The sequence below is a fragment of the Astatotilapia calliptera genome, chromosome 2 (genome assembly GCF_964374335.1).
Source record: "Astatotilapia calliptera chromosome 2, fAstCal68.1, whole genome shotgun sequence".
Taxonomy (NCBI): domain Eukaryota; kingdom Metazoa; phylum Chordata; class Actinopteri; order Cichliformes; family Cichlidae; genus Astatotilapia; species Astatotilapia calliptera.
The window spans coordinates 20,120,124-20,142,077 of NC_137423.1; the positions used below are offsets into that span (position 1 = coordinate 20,120,124).

At 40.9% G+C, this 21,954-nt stretch overlaps 1 protein-coding gene across 4 annotated transcripts; it reads left to right on the forward strand.

Moving 5' to 3' along the window:
* Window positions 1–389: 389 nt before the first annotated feature.
* Window positions 390–21,807, forward strand: snx25 (sorting nexin 25). Of its 4 annotated transcripts, XM_026186224.2 has the most exons (23): window positions 390–590; window positions 915–1,586; window positions 2,328–2,412; window positions 4,812–4,877; window positions 5,342–5,558; window positions 6,190–6,362; window positions 10,035–10,221; window positions 10,653–10,723; window positions 11,759–11,949; window positions 13,737–13,868; window positions 14,831–14,980; window positions 15,123–15,248; window positions 15,335–15,496; window positions 15,771–15,902; window positions 17,383–17,523; window positions 17,983–18,096; window positions 18,380–18,457; window positions 19,813–19,896; window positions 19,987–20,101; window positions 20,211–20,277; window positions 20,459–20,640; window positions 20,760–20,860; window positions 20,952–21,807. In XM_026186224.2, exons 2-23 carry the CDS (start codon window positions 1,233–1,235, stop codon window positions 21,015–21,017), a joined length of 2,994 nt encoding a protein of 997 aa, XP_026042009.1. In that variant the 5' UTR covers window positions 390–590; window positions 915–1,232; the 3' UTR covers window positions 21,018–21,807. The 4 variants fall into 4 exon arrangements, with proteins under 4 accessions (XP_026042009.1, XP_026042019.1, XP_026042026.1 ...); XM_026186234.2 differs by lacking the exon at window positions 4,812–4,877; XM_080305992.1 differs by lacking the exons at window positions 390–590; window positions 915–1,586; window positions 2,328–2,412; window positions 4,812–4,877 and adding an exon at window positions 5,020–5,194.
* Window positions 21,808–21,954: the final 147 nt, after the last annotated feature.

The window sequence follows — 21,954 nt, forward strand, 5'->3', positions numbered from 1 at the left end:
TTACTAGTGCGTCAATTATGAGAAAATGCAAGCCTGTGATTATCATTATAGAAAGTAGGGATGAGGGCAACAGGAAATCGGAATGCAAAATAAATATGTGTGAAATCTAAATTATCATTGTGTAAATACACAGTATCGCCTTTGTTTAAGCCAGTATCTGTAAAATTAAAAAAATCTACGCAATCATAAGCCAACTATTATCCTGTATCTGGCGGTGTGCTTAATTAGCATAACCAACTTGCCCGATGGGCGGTGCTTTCCCTGCTACAGATAGGTTCAAGCGAAAGCCCCGTCCAATCACACCATCTCCAGAGTTAAAACAGACGCGCCGTCGGTGGTTAATGCCGGCGCTGATTGGCTAACACCCTTTCACGTTTAGAGAGATTGTCAGTCAGCTGGAGCTCAAGTAAAACAACACAGTACTTGTTTTTTTTTTTTTATCTTTCAGGGGCTTTTGAACTGGAGACATTTTTTCTCGCTGCGTTTATGGCACCTTTAATACATTACTAAACGGCCCGTGGAACATTCTTTTACGGAGAGAAAAGCGGGAATGTAGCGTTGTTATCGTCCACCCCAATTTTTAACGATAGGTGAGTAAGCTAACGTTAGCTGAAGTTAAATTGCTTAATTAGCACGCGAGCTAGTTAGCCGCCTGTTGCAGTTAGCTTGGCAGCCAAAGAACACAGAAGTTCGAGGTTGCTCGACTCTTCCTTGTATTTTATAAATTTTTTTCTTCCTCGTTTTGAAGCAGGTAACGGCAACTTATGCTGGCTTTCTAGCGTAGCTTCTTGCTAGCTTAGATTGTAAACGACAGTCGGTGAGCTACCCTTCCACCGAAAGTGTCTCCAAGGTGACGGTGGTTGTTTCTCCATCCATTTACTCCCTGCTCTCTCCCTGTCTCTGCTTTCTGATAGCTCCTGACGCCTTTCCCAGGAGAAGCCCGGTGCCCTCTTTTGTTGTCTGGAGCGCCGTGTTGTGGCTGAGAAAGCTCTCGGGGGTCCGTGATTGTTGCTGCCAGGCGGGCCGACGCTAGGAGCGTGGGGGAACATAGCGGCGTGTGTCTGGTGAGGAGATGTCAGAGCGGGGATGCCTCTTTTTGGAGACAGTTTTGTAGGCGAGGGTATACACGAGTGTACACAGTATACCTCTCGCTGGGACTTGGCGTGCAAACCAGCGGAGCGAGGTTTCAGCATAACTAGCAGTGACACATATATGGATGGTGGGGTCGCAGTATGCCCACCCCCTCGAGTACCACTACATCACCGGCTGGAGGGAGAAGCAATACTGGGGGAGAGGAAGAGGGGCCCATGTCCGCAGCTTCTACCTCCTCAATCGGCTCATCTTTCCGGTTCGTCCCAGCCTTCTGCCTGGGCGTGGTGGCAGCAGTAGTATTTCAGCTGGCATGGGGAGGCCTGTCTCTCACCTCGTTCTTCTTAAAGCTCTTCATCTATGTGTCATTCGCCCTCCTGTGTTTCCTGGCTGGGAGCTTTGCCCTGCTGGTCAGGAAGAGTCCTCTCAAAGTCAGCTGCTTTAACCGGAGCAGGAGGCAGCCTTCTGAATGGCTGGAGTTCTTCAACAAGCTCATGGTAAGAAGACCCCTTAAATTCATTAAGGGACATGCAGCACACCTCCAGGAACGCAAACTGTAGCTCTGTGCGACATCTCATTAGGATCACACTGTGTCTCATCAGAAAACATTGTTTACTGCTGACATGCAGACTTATATCTAAGGGCTTTTTGCACACTCTGCGTTATTGACAAACTAGATCTGTTGAGCATCTGATGTTTTACATTTTGCCTCCTGATTTGGCCTTCTCAACCATTCCACCCCCTTGTTTCCTGCCCCAATTAATTTCCTTCCACCTCAGCATTTGTACCCAATCTGTCTCTCTGATGATGTCTCCCGACTCTTTTATCCTTGCTGTGTTCTATAATAGAAGAGGTACAGTCATTCTTCTGGATTTAGCCTGATTCGCAACACTGAGCACATGCATACACACAACAAATGGTAATTTATTCTTTAAGGAAAGCCTTTGGGTGTTTGCAGCCGGTTGGTGGCATCCCTCAGCCCAGCGGCTGCCTTTCATCTGTGATGTTTGATGTTTTGTGGCGCTTATGACTTATTGATGTTGACAGTTGATGAGTATTGTCACAAACATTAGTCTGAGTGACATGTTGCACGAGCTGTGACCAATTTAGGCTGCTTCATTTGTCATGATTTTAGGCCTTCTGGACACACAGTTCTAAGTCCTAGCTCTCTTCTCTCCTTGTATTTCCTGTTTTTATGTTGTTCCTTAACTGGAATTGCCTGTTTGGCTACTTTTCAGGTTCGTTTTTTGGTGCCAGTTCAGGAGTCAAGCCAGAGCAGGAGGGTGGTGGTGTCGCACAATGTGGACAAAACCCTGAAGGAAGGTAATTAGTCACCTGTTTTATGGCACATTTATGTGAATGCATGAGGAGCTATTGATGTGTGAGGAGATTTTGATATTCTAGCAGATGATGTTAAAAAGAACTTAAAAAAACCCCAATTGCTTCTTCTGTTTCTGCCATTTTTGTGGCATCCTGTCTTTATAGAGTAAAATGTGTGAGCGAATCAGGATTCTGAAATTGGATCATATGACAGTCAGACGTCTGAGATCACTTGAGAGTCAAGTGTGGTCATTTTTTGAAAGGCTTTAAATTGGCGATTGCAGAAGAGTGAGATTTTCATTGATTATTCATGCTACTTTTTTGAAGGACTTCAGAAGCAAAAAAAACAAAACAAAACAAAAAAAAACTTCAGAAGCAAACATGAATGTGTCTTCCTCAAAATTTCAGTTTCAGTTATTTCAGTGTTTGAATTCCACGTATAAAAAGTTCAAAATTCCATAAAAAGACTTTTCCTTTAGCATTTATGCTCTTTTCAAGCTCTGCATTATGTTTTGTTTTGTTTTGTTTGTGGACTCTACCGTAGTAGCTTATCTTACATTGGGCCTCGGTCTAGCCTCTCAGTTCATAACACTGTCTGAAACAAAATGTTTCAGCTCCCTTTCCTGTCCATTAATGCTCCTGATTGGCTGCCACTCTCAAACAAAATACATGAACAGCAGCTGTGGTCTTAACTTTGAGATGACTGTAATAAGGACATCCATTCTCACTGGTGTTATTCAGAGTTGAGAGCTGGGAAAACGTAAAATTTTTAAAATGTAGTACTTTACAGCATCAACACTGCCTTCTCTCCAGTCATCGAATTAGACATATTTTGGTGGCATTACAATACTGCACTTCGACAGTGGTGATTCAAAAGGATAGTCATGTTGATTCTTATTGTGGCTGGCTCTGTTTTGAAAAAAAAACTTTGCTTTTTTTCATATTGAAAACTTGAAGCTTACACAGCATTAAAATCTGTTTTTCACTCTCAGTAGTATTAGGAGACCTTTCCTGAAATGACTGACTGATGGAAAAAGTTTCAACTTCTGTTTTTGACAAAATTGCTGACTGATGGAGCTCTGCTTCTGTCATTCACCACGACCTGTCACCCATCTCTCCCACACATTAAACCAGTAGAAGGTTAAAGACACGTACACACTGGGAGCCGCAAACAGACACTTGCACACCCATGCACGCTCAGTAGATCAGTGCATGTGCCTGCCAAGTAACAGATGGCTCCAGGATTTACACTGAGGGTGTGTGTTTGCACATCCATCTGTGTGTTTTTAAAAAATGGTCTTTTGATTGCAGTGTGATACAAGTTTATGACATTATTAGCTTTATAATCAAGACGGGCTGTGTCAGTGAACTGATGCCTTGATATACCTTGATGTGTTTTGTGGGATTCTTTAGAGTTATGCATTTAAAGCAAGCAGAATACTTGCATTCTAGTTAGAACCTTTCCAGAGGAGCTTACTGTGAGTGCTCAGCACAAAATACCTTCTGAACTGTGTCTCATTTATTTTATTCATTTTTTTTAAAAAGATGAAGAAGTAGTATGAGAGCATAATGTTGTTTGAAGTGGAAACTGAGAAATGGAGCAAATCCAATTGTGCAAGATTGGTCTTTATCTGTTATTAGAGTGCTAACCTCTCTAACCATTCATCCCCCCTCTTCATCTGTTTCTAAAGCACTGATCCTGGTCAGTTCCAGTGTCTAAAGGCACACATAGAGGTTGTATGGTCGCTTAACTTGCATGTCTCTGGTTAAAGGGAAAAACCCCAAGAAGGTGACAAAGTATGTGCTTTACAGTCATTCCTTACAAGAGTGAATGCTGGTCACGTCCGTTGTGAGTATTAGGGTGCTTCTCCTCCTGTTCTGCAACATACAGTACATGTTGATAATGTGCTGTATATAATCTACAGAGGGTTCGCTTGGATCACTGCATACACTTCAAAGACAGATTCTGCATTTAGTTAAAAGATCACAACAGAACAATTGGTTTGGTTCACACATTAAAACTGAATTTCACAGAGAAGGGGAAGTGCCACACTGTACTTCAAAGCATAACTCGATCAGTATGCAGTTATTCAAGTGATAATATTAATTTAATTTTTACAGTTGAATTCATTTTTTACGTATATGTTGTACTGTTTAGAATACTGGACGAGCTGCTCATATTTGGATTGCATCTGATTTTTTTTTTTTTTTTTTTTTCCCCTGTGATTTTGCTCTTTGTGCAGTTTGTAAGTTAAAGATTTGACCAGTAAAATCTGTTTTTCAGCAGCTAGTTAAAGCAGAGCGCTCACTGTTAAGCTATGGTGTTCCCAGGGTTAAAATTAACCTTCCAGTTGCAGCCGTCTGTGTGGAGTCTGGGTGTGTTATTTATATATTTCTGTCAGTTTTTTTTCCAGGTGCTGTAGTAGGTGTCTCCTCCTATATTCTTCCTGTAGTTACATCATTTGAAAGTGAGTGTGAGGGATTGCCAGTGTTTTGTTTGTTTGTTTTTGTGCATCTAAGGGTCAGCTCTGTGATGAGGTGGTGAGCTGTCCAGTTTCCAGTTACAGCTTTCCCCTCACAGAATGAATGCTGGGATAAGCTCTCGGGGGGGGGGGGGGGGGGGAGGGCTGGGGACCGTTTACAGAAAAGCGGGCACAGAAAGTAGATGATGGAAAGCGTGAACCACCCTCCAGCTTTCATAAGCTGCACCTGGGCTTTGGGGAAATGAAACTCGATGCACCCGTTGTGGTCTTCAGTGGCTCATTGAAAACAGAGTTTATACAGGGTTTGTGTTTTGTTTTGTTTTTTTTGTGCATCAAAAGTTTGAAATGTAAAAAAGCCATTTGGTGTTACTGTCAGAAGAGTACTGACTGCAGCTGTTTGTCTATTCTAACAAAAACTGGATTTAGATTTTCTTTTGCTGTCTCCGCAGTGTTTGACTATGCCTACAGAGACTATATCCTATCCTGGTACATTCCTCTGAGTCATGATGAAGGCCAGTTGTACTCCATGCTGTCAGAGGACTGGTGGCAGATGATCGGGCAGTTGAGATCCAGGCTTGCTGAGATCGACCTCGTCAACGTAGTGTGTTATGACAGCATCCGGATTCTACACACACACTTCACCGACCTCAAAGCTGCATCTGCAAGGTGCACTAACACACACTCTTTAATTGTATGAAGTTCTCCCACAATATTCATCACCTGCAAATCAAGGATGGGAAAGCTAGTGAAATAATGTGTTGTTACTGTCAGAGTCACTGAGCCTCTAACAGCTTTCTTTGCACAGGTATGACTCACAGTTGTTTATCAGGAAATATGTTCCATCTTTGATTTGTTACTGAAAAAGATTTCTCTTCCCACCAGTGTCCATACCTAGTACCATAATTTTATGTACACAGATGGTGTGAAATTACTGCAATTTGGTCCAGCGTAACCGCATTAAAATCCCCCTTCAGTGTGTGCCAGGTACACTATCACACATGTGTGTGCAGGAAAAAGAACAGACAGAGCGATGATTCACACATCATCTGGTTTTATTATCTTGGCCAGTCAGACGAGACTTATGATTTGATTGCACTGCTGTGATGTCTGGTCTGCCTAATTTCCAATTGCTTGGGAACAATGTAGCAGCAGCAGCATGTCTTTAGAAGCAAAAACAGCGAGCTACAACACAGCTGAAGTATGAATAACAGAGGGAGCGAAGCTTTAGCTCACGTAATATAATCGGACATCTAAGGTGTGTGTGTGTGTGTGTGTGTGTGTCTGTGTGTCTCCCCAGACCAGAGGAAGTGGCTCGGCCGTTTCCTCTCCATCCCTGTTTGGTCAGTCCGGAATCGGAGCTGGCCTTCCTCCGCTGTGTAGCCAGAATACTACTGCTATGTCTGCTGCCACAAAAGGATGCCAAGTCGCACACACTACGCTGCTGTCTCACTGAAGTCATCACTAATAAAGGTACATAACTTCCTTGGGGATTAATAAAGAATTCTGATTCTAATTGGTCATTGTCACATACATGCATTATTGTTGTCAAAGAATAATATGTTCTGTTTTAATGTACTGTTTATAAGTCATTGCTTTTTTGTCTTATGGATTGTTATTACAAGTAGCAGTCGTTGAATGTTTATATCTTTATTTTGGCTCTACTCCAAGTCATTAAACACAAGAGTACCGTAATTGTCGGGCTATAAGCCGCTACTTTTTGCACCAGCTTTGAACCCTGCGGCTTTTAGTCAGGTGCGGCTTTTCTATAGATTGTCCATGATTTTTGTGATATCGTAAGAGGATTTGTTTTGTTTGTTCCGCTGTTGTACGGCACTACGTTGCCTGGCGGAAGGATCGGGGTTCAAGAGTGGTATGTTGGTCACATGTCCATCCTCCAGGCAACATAGTGCCGTACAAGTAGCGCGAAAAACAAACGTCAAAGTAGCGCTACGCGTTCAGTGGGAGGCGTGGATGACGAGCGGCGATAAACTTGCGAAAAGCAAGTTATGCTCAACTCCACCGGTGGATTCTGACAGCGTGGAAAAGTGTGAAAACATCCACGATCACCAACGGATTTCGAAGGGCTGGACTGCTGCATGATGAAGAGGAGGACACCGCCACGGCCCTTCAGAGGGTGTTCGACTCTGACACTGACAATGAGGATTTGTTTGGTTTTGAAAGTGACAACGAAGGAAAGAAGCTGAGAGTGGATGACGAAGCCATCCTGAACCTGTTCGTTTCCGACACTGGAGAAGAGGACTTTGGTGGTTTTAGTGCGCAGGAAGATGAGAAAGATGGTGGTGAATGACTGGCTTTTCTTCTTGTTAAAGCCGTGTCACTGCACCTGAGCCTAAAAGGTAGTCCGAATCTATTTTTCTGGTGTGCTGTAGGTTACTGTTATGTACTACATTTGTTACTCATTTATGAAGCACAGCACATGTGCAAATATGTACCCATAACTTGTTTTTCAAAATATTAATAAAAGAGGTGTGTCTCCAAACAGCCATCTCTTTCCTGACAATTCGCTTTGTGCATATTCTCTTACATATGATAAGTCAACATTGAAACACCTGCGGCTTTTGGTCAGGTGCGGCTAATGTATGTACAAAACAGGATTTTCCCCTGATTTTAGCTTGTGCGGCTAATATTCAGGTGCGCTTTGTAGTCCGGGAAATACGGTAGTTGAATCAGCTCCACAGTGCAGACATGGTGATGAAATGTGCACCATCCTCTTGGTGGACTCCGTTTGTCAGTGTCACACTCCCATAATTGGGGAATTAAACATACGCTGTGAATGAATTTCATTTAAATAGAATTAAACTTTACTCAACACATTAGGACACAATTCATGATAAGCACAGTTGTAATTAAAAACACAAATGGTGTCTCCTTTCCTCTAGTTGTTTAATAGTTGCACCTGCTCAGTGAAAGAGATGTAACACTGAGGTGTTGTTGACATAGATGCATAACACTCGCAGCTCTTCAGGTGTGTTTGATAAACAAAGAATAAATATACAATTCTGCTGAATAGTTTTACTCTTTAATATACAATACTATGTAGAACTCGAGTTCTTTAATTTCTTTTGATTTTGCTAGGAAAATAAGAAACGGGTGCAGCGATTTATTGAATCATAGCCAAGCATACATGTCAATACAATAATATAAGGCAAAAACAGTGTCTGTACAATTCTCACTAGCTTTAAAGTCAATATTTGTATGACCACCTTTATTCTTCAGCACAGTCTGGTATAGTTCATTTCAGGTCTTCTTTGGGTGTTGGCTGTCTTTTGTTTGTTTCTGTGTCGATGAACTCACACTGCCTCAGTAATGTTGAGGTCTGCGCGCTGGGAGGCCAGTGTGTGTTCCAGTGTGTTCCCCCCCCTTTTTTTTTTTTTTTTTTTCCTTTTGGACATATCTCCACCTTTTATCCCATTTCTGGTGACGTTTGAACAAACAGTATTTAGATCAGCTGCAGGGTCAGACGGATTTCTCAGGTCCTGTGTCACGTCTTTGTTGGTTTTTGCCTATTACATGACTTTCACTTACTCTCCATCTGCTGTAGATTGCTTTTTATGCCTGTCACTTCTTCTTTTGTCCTCTACTTTGCCAGTTTCCTCATTTTCTTTTACCTTTTTTTTTAAAACCATGTAGATGTAAACTTTGTCAAGATATGACAAGATCACCTTGTTGGTGCATTTTCTGCCTGTCAAAGTGTCCTGCCGTTGGGATTTTTACTAGATTTGAATAAAGAAATTGGAACAAATATTATTGTGACAGGCTTTTAGCAACAAAGCGCCTAAAAATACAATATAAACTGTCTCTTTGCTAAGTTTCCTGGTATGTTTGGAGACAGCATTGCTTCTTTTCTTGAATTAGATGCTTGCTTTTTTTTTTTTTTTGAATGAATGACTCATAGGTCAGTGTGGCTCAACAAACAAAAACATTCCTCTGGACAAAGACTGGACTCATATTCCTTCCAGTCTTTGTACCTTGAATAAAGACCAAGGGATGAGGGGAGTAACAATAGTGAAAATAATAATTTTCTTACAAAGGATTCAACTCAGAGAGATTATTAAATAGCCAAAGGAAAAGGCTTTGCTGCTCACTAGTAGCTCCACCATTAATTTCAGTCCAAACTCAGGCAAAGCACTTCACTACAGCTCATCACTCTCAGGCTGGCACACACTGAGTCCGAGCAACTCCACACCAGATCTTTTTATAGTGTTGGATGATGATTGGTGAGCAGAGCATGCTCCACACTGGTGGCTCCTCACAGGAAAATGTGTGGCAGCTGCAGGCAGGGGAGAAGGAAAGCAGAACACACCCACTAACAACACCTGTTAGGGTTGTAACAAAATATAACAAATGACGAGTGGCCCAGTCTTTGGACATTACTGCATGTTATAAATAATTTAATTGTCATCTAATTATTGAGCATTGCAAAATGTACTCTTAGCTGTTGTAACAGCACTGACTCACAAGGGAAGTGTGGCAGTGAAGCAAGGAGAGGAAAAAAGAATGCAGGAAGATACAGAACACTTTTTCTTCTTCTCCTGCATTGCAGCAGAGCGTCACACTGTTACTTCTGCACTTGGCTCTTGTTTCCAGAGTACATGTTGGTTTACATGGTGTGAAATGAAACAAATTTTGCTGGCCCGACACACGAATCAATGGACTTTTGTTATTTATCTGTAATGTTTTGCTGCATGTTTGAGCTGTTCTGGAAAATTTACCTGATGAAAAACCAGAAAACTTCAAAAAAAGTTGGAATTCAACTGAGAAAAACTGGAATCTTACAAACTCTGTGGTCATCCTTTCCTCTTGAGCAGGTGTGTTGTCAGTGTTGTTTTGAATGCAGCTGTTGTTGTGTTCCTACTGTGAGAAGGAACGATGAAACGATAGTATTAAGAAAATGTGTGATATCTTGATGTCTAGCTGCTGCTCTGTTTCTAGAACTGCATTCCTCAATTTCCCACACCTAGGATTTTTTTTAATTTTTTTTTTATTTTTAAGATCAGTGTCTCATTTTATTATGCGTCACAGAAATCTGTGGTTCTAACTTCATCAAGAGCATTTGTCCGTCCTTTTTACATCAACGTATTTTTATCTTTGTGTGTGTGTGTGTGTGTGTGTGTTCTCCAGTCCTGAAGCCGTTGGTAGAGGTACTCAGCGATCCAGATTCCATAAACAGGATGTTGTTGTCTCAGCTGGAAAAGAGGGAGCAGCAGGCTGAGCAGCAGAAGAAAGCCTACACCTACGCTGCCTCCTATGAAGACTTTATCAAACTGATATCAACTTCTACTGATGTCAATTTCCTCAAGCAACTCAGGCATGACAGTGACAACGTGCACACAGGCACACACACAGTAGATGCCTACATTACCTCATTTAAGTAGACTATCCTGTACCTACATAGAGTCAAATTAAACAAACCACGTGTGTCCTTATATACATAATGACAAACATGTTAACCAGGCAGTCTTAGCCACCAACATGTTTGCTGCTCAGGGGTTACCATGGGAACAGACAATGTCTCTGCAGCAATATACTTGATCTAAATGCGGGGTAGACATGATACTGCTATATTGTCTCGTTAGTTTGAGAAATGGTGGCTCAGTACTGGCTTCTTTTTGAAATGTTTCTTCTTTTTGTTTGTTTTGATTTATTTTGGCCTCGTCACTTTCCATACTATATTTCCATCTTTCTGTGACGTAATTCATCTAATAATTGTATTTGTCTCCCGTCTTTCCTCCTTTGTAGGTATCAGATCGTGGTAGAGATTATTCATGCCACCACCATCAGCAGCCTGCCTCAGCTCAAGAAGCAGAAAGGTACAGACAACACTACAGTTTCCTGCATTTAAAACCTCAAAAGTATGGCAGCGTTTCAGTTCACGTTCACTGCCCCTAAAAAGCTAGCCAGGTATGCAATATAGGCATTCATTCATAGAAGTAAACAATAAGAGTACAGTCACAATTCTGCTTGTTTTGCAACAATTTGAAGAGAAGTGATGTGAACATTTATCTGTCAGACACTTGCAATATGCCTGAGTTCAGCCTCGTGTCAAAGACTTTTAAGGATCAGGAAGTGACAATGAAAGCGAAGTTTCAGGACAGCTGTGTGAGCGTGGTTATAATGACATTACCAGAGTGACTTTAGTCGTAAATGTATTGCAGCAAAGGCTGATTCCCGTCAGTTTCAAACTTTTACATACAATACTTACCTTCAGACCCAACCACTGAGTCCCATCATTAGTGTTGCAGGTGGTTGGGTCTGAAGGTAAGTATTGTATGTAAAAGTTTGAAACGGATGGACACACAGCACCAGCTGATACAGATTTACAAACAAAACAAGGGAATGAGTGGATTTGAACTGCCCTGCAGTGCAGAGCCTAATTTTTATTCTCATTATTGAGGGGGGGAAATGGTCCATAAACTGTCTCCATGTGCACTTTTAAACGCTATACTATCTATACTGTGTGATCCTGCTGGACTACACAGTATAGACCAGCACTTTTTCAATTTGCTTTTGGGGATTTTGGAGACCCAGTACTGGTTTCTGTTTGCACAGGCTATTTGCTGTTGAAACACACAGTCCCTGTTCAGCAGTGAATGAATTCATGAGTACATTTAAAGGCCAGTCGGCTGTAGAAACTGCAAGTGCATTCACATGCTGTATCTGAAAATCAATGACCAATAAAGTTCACTTGCTGGTGTGCTTAGCTTGAAGCACATTTTCATAGAATCAGGCCATCGGTATGTATCAGCTTTATCCCGATAGTTCAGTGGCTCCACACCAGGTGATTGTGCGCCTTTGTGTTATTATGTGGCCAGAACTTGCTCAGACAGACTTTCCCTCTCCCTTAGAGAAAAAAGGTAAAGAGTCAGCAGCCATGAAGGCCGACCTGCTGAGAGCCAGAGATATGAAAAGATATATCAATCAGCTGACTGTTGCTAAGAAACAATGTGAAAAAAGGATCCGCCTCCTTGGAGGGCCAAACTATGAGAATAGTGAGGAAGGAGGGGCCGATGACAACGACGAGCCTCAAAGCCAGAAGGTAAATAATATGTCATGTAACTCAGCGGTCCCCAACCTTTTTTGCGCCACGGACCGGTTTATTCCCGACAATATTTTCATGGACCGGCCTTTAAGGTGTCGTGGATAAATACTAGAGATGGACCGATCCGATATTACGTATCGGTCCGATACTGACCTAAATTACTGGATCGGATATCGGAGAAAAATAAAAAATGTAATCCGATCCATTAAATATCACGAAAGCACCTCACAAAACTTGCAACACACCGTAACTCGCCTCAGAACGTTAGCACGTCGGAGCAGTATGCATCACGTGATAGAGCGGCTGTGGCATGCGGGACCTGTGGTGGTCTGGATAGCATTTGGAGCTTCGCTAGCAACCCGGCATTTCATCTCCGACAAAGTTATCCCGAGAGAAGTAAAGCAAGTGTGTAAGTCCATCTCTGAATGTTTGTAAAGCATTCCTGCGTTAAGCTTAACGAGCGACTGCCTCTTCTTGCTGCTACTTCAATCATGAAACTGCTTAATGATCAGCTGATCGGCTTTTCTGTCGCAAGTCCGTCTCTCTTATTTGTTTTTGGCCCACTTTGCACCAGAAAGAGGAAACCAGCGGCTGAACAACAGCAGCACGTTTAAGCTTGATAAGCTGTTGTTAGAATGTATTTAATATTACTTTCTACTCGAGGATCTTTTTCTACGTTGCTGACGGCTGTAACTGTGCAGGGGCGGATCTAGCAAAGTTTAGCCAGGGGGGGCGATAGGGCATTAACAGGGAAAAGGGGGCACAAAGACATACTTTTCTTTCTTATTCTCATTTAAAATGTCTAGCTTTTAATAAATAATTATCTGACACCCAAAGTTTTAATTTGATGTAAAATGAATAGAAGTCAATTACTGTATATAGTGACTATTAAGTCTAATATATATACCCTAGTAAGCTATAGTACTTTTTCCTTTGGGAAGGTACCATCTGTGCAGTCTGCAATTTTGTTGAAGAAAGATGTTGAATCTATTTAATATTTCTTGAAAAAATAATTGATTTCTGTGCATTTTTTTTCACACTGCATCAAATTAAGGTTGATTACGTCGATTAAGCATCATGAGGTGGAGCGTGAGGGGTGGTTCCCTATTTTTTTTTTTTAAATTTATTTATTTTTGTTGTTGCTGGGAGTTGGAACCCTATTAGTTAGGTTGCTTAATATTTATTCTAAGTACTCATTCAAATACCAGAATAGGGAGGATGGTGTAGGTTTAAGTTTATTAGATTGATCAGTATTGCTGAACTATGAAATAATTTTTTTGCATACAGGTATAACAGAATAGCTTTAGTGTAGTTGTTGTTTTAAACTTGAGTATGAACTTATACAAAATGCAGCAAGATATTTAAAAAAACAGTTTTGTTGATTAAAAATCACTATCGGATTCATATCGGTATCGGCAGATATCCAAATTTATGATATCGGTATCGGAAAAAAGTGGTATCGTGGTATCGTGCCATCTCTAATAAATACAACAAAATAAAACTAGTACCGGTACAGAATAAAAGAATTTATTCATAACACATGAGAAAACCAAGGAAAACAGAGTAAACGATAACAAAATAATGCTGAAAACCGATTAAAAACCCTGAAAACTATACATTTCACACCTGAGCCTCAACTCTCGCGGCCCGGTACCAAACGACTCAAGGACCGGTACCGGCCCGGGGGTTGGGGACTGCTGATGTAACTAATGCGGTCTCTCTTCATTTCCTGTAAGGTGTGAAATTACTTTGGTTCTTTTTAAAAATTCTCTCCCCTTATGCAGATTCTCCAGTTTGATGACATCCTGTGTAATCCAAGTTACAGGGATCATTTCAGAGTTTACATGGAGAGAGTAGATAAGAGAGCTCTGATAAGCTTCTGGGAACTGGTGGAAACACTGAAAACTGCCAACAAGGTAACGGCTGCACACATTCAAGAGCTCGAGGTGTGACGAGGCGATGGCATTCATACTGAGATGTACACAAAAGTAGAAAATTTGAGTGCTTGATGTAATTTTATTAAACAGTCTTGTATAAAGAAACGTAGCATAAAGCTTTTTGTGAGTCCAGTGCACAAAATCAGACTTGAAAATAACTGCACATAGTGTCAGCAAATGTCTTTTGCTTTAATGTCTTTAAACTTGGAATCTGCTGGTGTGGCTGTAACTGACAGTTAAAAGAAACTTTATTCGTTTTATTAAAAGCTTTGGTGCAGCTTGTTAGTTCATCTACCGTCTGAAGCAAACTATTTTCACTCACCTCCTTTATAGCCAGTGATGTGACCAAATTTAGGATGTCCACTTGCATTCGCACCACAAAGACTTCAGGGTAGAAATAAGAAAAACAGAAACTTGAGATTTTTGCTCACAGAGATTACATTAATTCAGTTTTATTTAAATAGTGTCAAATCACATTTGCCTGTTGAGAAAACCCCAACGATCATATGTCCCCCTATGAGCAAGCAGTTGGCGATAGTAGGAAGGAAAAACTCCCTTTTAACAGGAAGAAATCAGGTAGAATCAGACTCTGGTATGGGCAGCCATCTGCCTTGACCGGTTGAGGGTGAAGGGAGGAAGACGGGACGTTAGTTAGTATTAGTCTCTGGATCACTAACACTAACTAATGATAAATGTAGAGCTCTGTATAAACACAGTGAGTGGGGGGGAAGAAAGGTGAGTGAAGAAGTAAGATAATTTTATTCAGATTATTTGTTATTCAAAACTTTGGTCATGAGCATCAGCCATTGTAACAGTTTGTGAATGTGAAAATATATATGTGTATGTATGTATGTATGTATGTATGTATGTATAAAAAAGGGAAGCAAAAAATGTTCAAAACGGTGAGAAAAGTATGTGAGAAAATAATTTTTGTTTGACAGAATGAGGTGCCCCAAATTGTTGGGGAAATTTACCAGAAGTTCTTTGTGGAGAGCAGAGACATTCCAGTGGAGAAGTTTCTTCTGAAAGAGATCCAGCAGAGTTTGGTGGGGAACAGAGGAACACAAGTCTTTGTTAAACTACAAGAACAGGTATGTGCTGCTCTGCTTAGCCAGCTGCAGCTACCTGTAGCTACAGCAGCTGACGGTGGATTTCTTGAAAATCTCAAAAGAAAGCTGTTGAACTTCGATCATTAAAAGCGTGTGTAACAGTGGAAACTGACACATCCCTTAGGTTGCTGAGACAATGAGAGAGCGTTACTACCCCTCCTTCCTGGTGTCCGACCTCTACGATAGGCTGATCAGACGAGACGACCATCACAGCCAATCGCGGTGTAGCCCAGAGGAAAAGGGAGAAGGGGTGAGGCATTCATACGCAAACGACACACATGCATACAATACTAAATGAATGTGTTTAACACTTGTTTTTCTTTATATCCTCTGAAGTGCCAGGGTCTAGATACAGGAGAGGTGTGTGACGAGGGCAGTAAAGGAATCAATGAGCAGGCGAGCTATGCTGCTACTAAACTACACCAGCTCTATGACAAACTGGAGTACAAGCGACAAGCCCTGGGCTCAATCCAGAACGCACCCAAACCAGACAAGAAGGTAACAAAATATAGGTCAATGTGCTAAATACAGTCTGTTGGATCACTTCAGTATTGAGTATCAGGATGTTGGAATGAAGTGGAACCAATTGCAGGATGTTTGATTGGGTTAAACTCCCATTTATCTGATGTGGTCCCTGCTAGAGTATGTGACAACTTTAAAGTAGAGCTTTGAAAACACCTCTGAATGCAAAGACTTTTATTCATTGTGGTTCAGCATAATGTCATTTTACTGTAACTCGTGTGCTTATCTGCCTCTGGTGTGTGCTTTGCAGATAGTAAGCAAACTAAAAGAAGAAATAGGAGCCATGGAAAAAGAACACAGCGAACTTCAGCAACACATCACAAGGACTGACTGGTGGTGTGAAAACCTGGGGAATTGGAGGGCTACGATAACTACAGCTGAGGTAAAAGGAAACAACAAACCTGAGTGTAGAAACGAATGATGCACTCACCTAAACAGTTTACAGCAGTCTGCAAGCATGCCCTTCATCCTTTATGCTCTTGCACAGAAGAAACAAATGAGCCACACAGCACAGATAATTTAATACTCTGCATACTTTATGCTTAAGTATAGAAGATAGATTGGACAACACATACATTTGTATAGATCAAGCACATTTCTGTTCTTTATCTATACAGGACTAGATTCACTAAACTTCATGCAGCAATCACAGAAATGGCCCAGTGGGAGTGGAAAGTTCTGTGGTTGATCTACTAACAGTGCACATTAAATTCATAGAAGAACAGAAATCATCATTTAGAGTCAGATCGTGTATGTGTGTGAAAATATTACTGTTACTTTGATGTGTGTAGAAGCATATTTTTCTTTCTTTCTTTAGTTTTTCACCAGGCTGCATGTTTTTAATGAAAAGTTAGTGTTAAACATTGTAACATTGGATGTTAATCAAAGACACTGCAGGTTTGCTTGAGTGTCTCGTCCTTCAAAACTCTTACACATAACATGCACTAAGGCCAGCCCTAACACTGTCCTATGTTAATGAATATTGACAGTATCTCTATAATGCTAAACGATTGTTTTTCCAGCTGACATTAAATCTGACCCTAGTCATTCACATTTCATTCATTTTGTTCTTTCGTGTACTTACGTGTGTAAATCCTTTGTAAATTTATACTAAATTATAAAAATATATTGTGACAATGAAGGACCCGACAACAGCAGCGTTGCAGTTCAACACATCCTTTATTGACGGACTTCCCAACATGTGCAGCTTTCTGGCTGCCCTGCTCCTGTAGCACACAACACCGCCCTCTCCTCCGGTCCTGGCAACATCTTTAACAGGGGAGACATGATTAGATGATCAGGGTCAGGTGTGTCAGCCTCCCCTGACAGTACACTCTGAACTCCACTGCTCCACCCTTCCCCTGCAGCTGAGCCACACCCCACCACATATATATTAATGTGCCTGAATAAAGAATATCCAGGTTGTGTCAAAAAGAATCCTCTGATTTCAAAGAGCTTAATTTCAAGGCCACTCACCGATAACGACTTAATTGCGCATTGTTAAAAAGAGTGGATCTGTGAGCAGCATAACGACAGCAGTGGCTGCATTGACTCAAAAGTATGGGACAGATTTGACTGTGGTATGGACTAAAGCTGTGTGGCTGGAGGGGGACACATTGAGCACTTGGGAATATTGTTTTTATATTCTTTTTTTCTTTTTTAAAGTATATTCTTTATTTTAAAAAAGTGTCACCTTTTGATATCAGATTCTTTTTGATACGCCCTGTATGGATACTACATCTGTCCATTTTGGGGTTGTGGTTTTTTTTTTTTTTTTTTTTTTTTTTTTGGGAAATTCCCAAGTAATCTCTCTCCAGAGTAAAGAGGTGGTGGTTTATTGTGTATGTTTGTGTGTATTTCAGGCTGCAGAGGAAGGTGGTGAGACTGTAGCTTGTTACAGTGTGTGTGTTAGCCTGGTGGAAGGAGAAGAAACGGCCAACAGTCGCTGGAGCGTCCAGAGGAAACTCACTGAATTCCAAATGTTGCACCGCAAACTCACAGAGGTAACAAGGCACCAATCCTGCACACATGGATCAACAGCTGCTGCCTTGTTGTTTAAATGCTTAATGTCCCCTGCACAATAAACCAGTAAGGTCATCAGCTCACTGTGTAGCACTGAAATGGAAAGACTCTCAACAAAAAAAATAATGTGATGATGGATTTACTGCAGCCTATGTGCCACAGAAAGCAGAGACTGCTGTTTGTTAGAAGCATTTCCAGTCCTCTGTGTGACCATCTGTGGTCACTGTACAGTGATAAATTGGTTTAGATGAAATCTAATATCTGTGACATCTGGAGAGCTGCATGCTTTTAGTCAGTCTGCTCTATTGACTAATTTATGGTTGTTAATGCATTTCTGAATCTAACAAGAGTAAACAGAGTAGCTGTTGAAATCAAAAATACACATATTTTTGCCTCCTGTTAGTGTAAAATCATCACCTGTTAATGTGTCTCTCCTTCAGTGTTTTCCATCACTGAAGAAACTCCAGTTACCATCACTCAGTAAACTTCCCTTCAAATCTATTGACCAGAAGTTTTTGGACAAAAGCAAAACACAACTCAACACTTTTCTCCAGGTAAACAAGCAGCTGCTGCATCTATATTTTATATCTCTATCACCTGCTGTGATACAATCATAAATGCTTCACTTTATCTCTACATTGTTAATTATAACACACAAAAACCAGGGTGCTGAATCACAACCTATTTCAGTCTATGAAATGTGTGAGCTCTTTTAATTAAATATTACACTGTAACGAGGTCTGTAACCTTACAAAGTCTGTGCTCACAAAAGCTTATTCTGCTTATGATCACAGCTGTTGATGATAACGTCAGGTGTGTGTGTGTGTCGTGTGTTAGCGTCTCCTAACAGATGAGCGGTTGTGCCAGTCAGAGGCTCTCTATGCTTTCCTCAGCCCGTCTCCAGAACATCTGAAGGTAAGCCATTTCTCATATTTCAATTTTAAAAAGAACGGGGAATAATATGCTTATTTCCATAAGTGTTTGCACATTTCTTTTTAAATTTATTGCCTGTACATAACAACAATGGATTTGAAATAAAGTTAACTCAATGGGATTAACTGACATATTAGATCAGCTCTGTAGGAGTTACAGTTTCCCTATTTTTACAGATTCATCAGTGATTGTACATATAATAATTATTTTCTTAATTCTTCACGTTTAATGACTACCAGAGGTTTGCAGCCCATAGACCTCATGCGATGCTGGATTTTCCTGTCTGAGGCTATAAATTTCAATTTTTATTTTTTCATAAAATAATGAAGAAACAGGCCCCACCCAGACGTGAAATTGTTGTCTTGCAATTGTATATTTTATTTAGCGTCTATTAAATGGAAGTGCAGTGACAAAATGCAGTAATTCATGAATGTTACAGCAGTTTTTGTTATCATTCTTTTTTACCTTAAAGTCCTCACCTTATTCCAAATCCACTGTGTGGGTGTACAGTGTGAAATGACCAAAATTGTATCACATATTTCCTTTCTTTTCAAAGCCACCACTTTGTCCTAGAGCTGGGCGATAGAACGATAACGATATGTATTGCGAAATAACTTTTCCTCGATAGAAAAGTTAAACCTACCCTGTTGAACTTATTATGGGAAATAAATATTTAAATAAAAACAAGCTGCTGATTATTTCACATTTTACTTGTGAGCAATATAGTTATTTGGCTTATATCGTGATAGATATCGTTATCGCCTTAAATGAAAAACAAAAAACAAAAAACATATCGTGATATGAAAAAATCTTAAATCGCCCAGCTCTACTTTGTCCTGTTTTAATGCTTTTAAAAGTTAAATAACCATTTAACTTCATTAAAACTCAATCTATTTTAAACCCCAAACCAGAAGAAGCATTAGTTTCCTGTATTAGTTAATCAGCTAAAGTTCTCTGACATGAGTTGTGTTTGTTACTTTAATCTGAAATTTTGACCCTGTGAATTTAATGAGCGGCAATTACTTACATCAGATATGGGCCATTAAATACAAGGTTATTGCTCTAATTACCAGCAGCTTATTGATGCTCTTTTACGCACATTTATGGCTTTGTGCAGTGTTCGAGCAGCAACACTGGCAGAGCCGCTTCATAAGAGGGTCACTACTCATTTGACACTGGCACCATTAATGAGGAGATGCTGATTACAGGGCCGTGTTTGTGGCTTCACAGGGATCCTTTCATGTTTCAGACCTTCCTGATAGGTGTGTTATCTGGATGATTTTGTCCATTGTATGCAGACCATTTTATAGTAATGATATCTTGTATAACGTTTGAAGGTGATGTCTATTCAGAAGAAATCCTCTTTCTCACTGGCCTCCTTCCTAGAGAGGTTACCTGGAGATTTTTTCTCCCATACTGAGGTACACACTCATGCACGACGAGTAAAGCAGCATTCCCATGCTGTCCTGCATCCTCATTTGCATGATGTGCGCTGTACATTTTCTTCATAGGAGGATGGCGATGACGACAGTGACTTGTCAGACTACGATGAAACAGACGGGCGGAAAGATGCTCTGGCTGAACCCTGCTTCATGCTCATAGGAGAGATCTTTGAACTCAGAGGAAGTGAGCAGGACACTGTTTTGATGTTACACACGCTCGTGTTGGTGAATTCTAACTGCCTCAGAGTCTGTTTATCTGAATACATTCCCTCTCTGTCTGTCTTCCTGCTCAGTGTTTAAGTGGGTGAGGAAGACTTTAATTGCACTAGTCCAGGTGACATTTGGACGAACTATCAACAAGTAAGTACTAACAAGTACTCTTTTAGTCAGTGGTCTGGCAGTATTGTTGATCCAGAATAAAATATCTCATCTGTCGAGTCCAGATCCAGAGGCTTTGTTAACTTATGCAAGGTAGAGAGTGTAACACCTATTGTACATTTTCCTGAGATGAAAGTTTTCAGGCCTCTGTTGTGTATTTCAGACAGATCCGGGACACTGTAAACTGGATCTTCTGTGAACAGATGTTGGTGTGCTACATCAGTGTGTTCAGGGACACCTTCTGGCCTGATGGCAAGCTGGCGCCACATATCAAAGCTCGAACGGACTATGAACGCACTGAGACCAAGGAGCGCGCTCAGCAGAAACTACTTGACAACATCCCAGGTAGCAACACACACACAGGCGTGACTTATTATTTCATTTATTATGATTGCACATGTTTGCAGTGTAAAAGAAATAAAGAATAAAGTGCTTGATTCAGCATGCTTTTCCTCGTCCACCAGATGCACTCACAAATCTAGTTGGCCAGCAGAATGCCCGCTACGGCATCATCAAGATCTTCAGTGCTCTGCAGGAGGCCAATGCCAATAAGCACCTTCTCTATGTAAGCGTGACACACATTTCCAACATCAGCGTTTCATTAAAACAAGATTTCTTAGCCATTTATTTTTTCCCTGTCTCCCTGTGTTTGTTAGGTATTGATGGAAATGTTACTAAAGGAGCTGTGTCCTGAGCTCAGGGCTGAGGTGGACAGTATCTGAACACATGCATGAGAATGAGGATCGGCTGGTTCGTCTTTCAGGCCTTTCTGTAGCTGACCAATCACAAACTGCCAAGCCAAACAGGGAGAGGGCCATTGGGTGAATCCTCAGACAGAAAGCAAGCTGCGTTGGTCAGAGTTGAGATGCACGAAGACTCTGTTCAAAGAAATTTGCTGTGAACCGGTGAAAAGTTGGCCTAACACTCTCCTGACAAAGCTGCTGACAGAAGGGTGCATCTCTAAACCTGCGTTTGGACAGGGAGAAACCACAGGGACTTCTTCCTATCTAGACTGCAGTCTGATGAGACTGATCACAGAAGAACAAAGTGTATTTTTGACTTAAGCAACTCACATCTGTGTTTTTCTTTTAAAAATAATTATAATTCTTTCACTAGCACTGACATTCAGCATCTGTGCCAGAACAGACTGAAATGAAATGTTTCACTCAAATGTAAATGATGGTGGTTTGGTCGACAACTTCTTTGTACATCTTTAATTTTTAGAGTAGATAATCGACTGACTTGACTAAAGACAAAAAAAAGACAGTCAGACTCGCTGTTGCCCTCTAGAGGCGACCGCTGTGAGTCCCAGCCCACATACCTCTGAACATTCCTTCTACACACAACCTGAGCAACACTTGTTCTGTGATTCTTGTAATAAGGCTTATAATTGTGCAATGTAATGTAAAAGTCATTGTGATGATTTTATTTATGATTTATTATTGATAGATTTTATTTTTACCAAAAATTGTTTAGAGAGCATTTATATAAGCAATAAATTGCAAACAAAAAGCGGTTGTGAGTTTTGCATTTCTTTGGGGGGAAAAAAAAGTGTGTGTGTGTATATGTACGTATGTATGTATGGGGGGGGGGGGAAGCACAATGACGTAGTCGCTTGTTTAGAAAGAGCTTAGAGGTCACAGCAGAGATATGCAAGTA

Bases quoted from the DNA above. Each gene is read 5' to 3' on its own strand.
- snx25 (XM_026186224.2), top strand. From the start codon at position 1,233: ATGCCCACCCCCTCGAGTACCACTACATCACCGGCTGGAGGGAGAAGC. The intron at 5,559-6,189 runs GTGCACTAACAC...GTGTCTCCCCAG, and splicing joins CTCAAAGCTGCATCTGCAAG to ACCAGAGGAAGTGGCTCGGC. The intron at 17,524-17,982 runs GTAACAAGGCAC...TCTCTCCTTCAG, and splicing joins TGCACCGCAAACTCACAGAG to TGTTTTCCATCACTGAAGAA.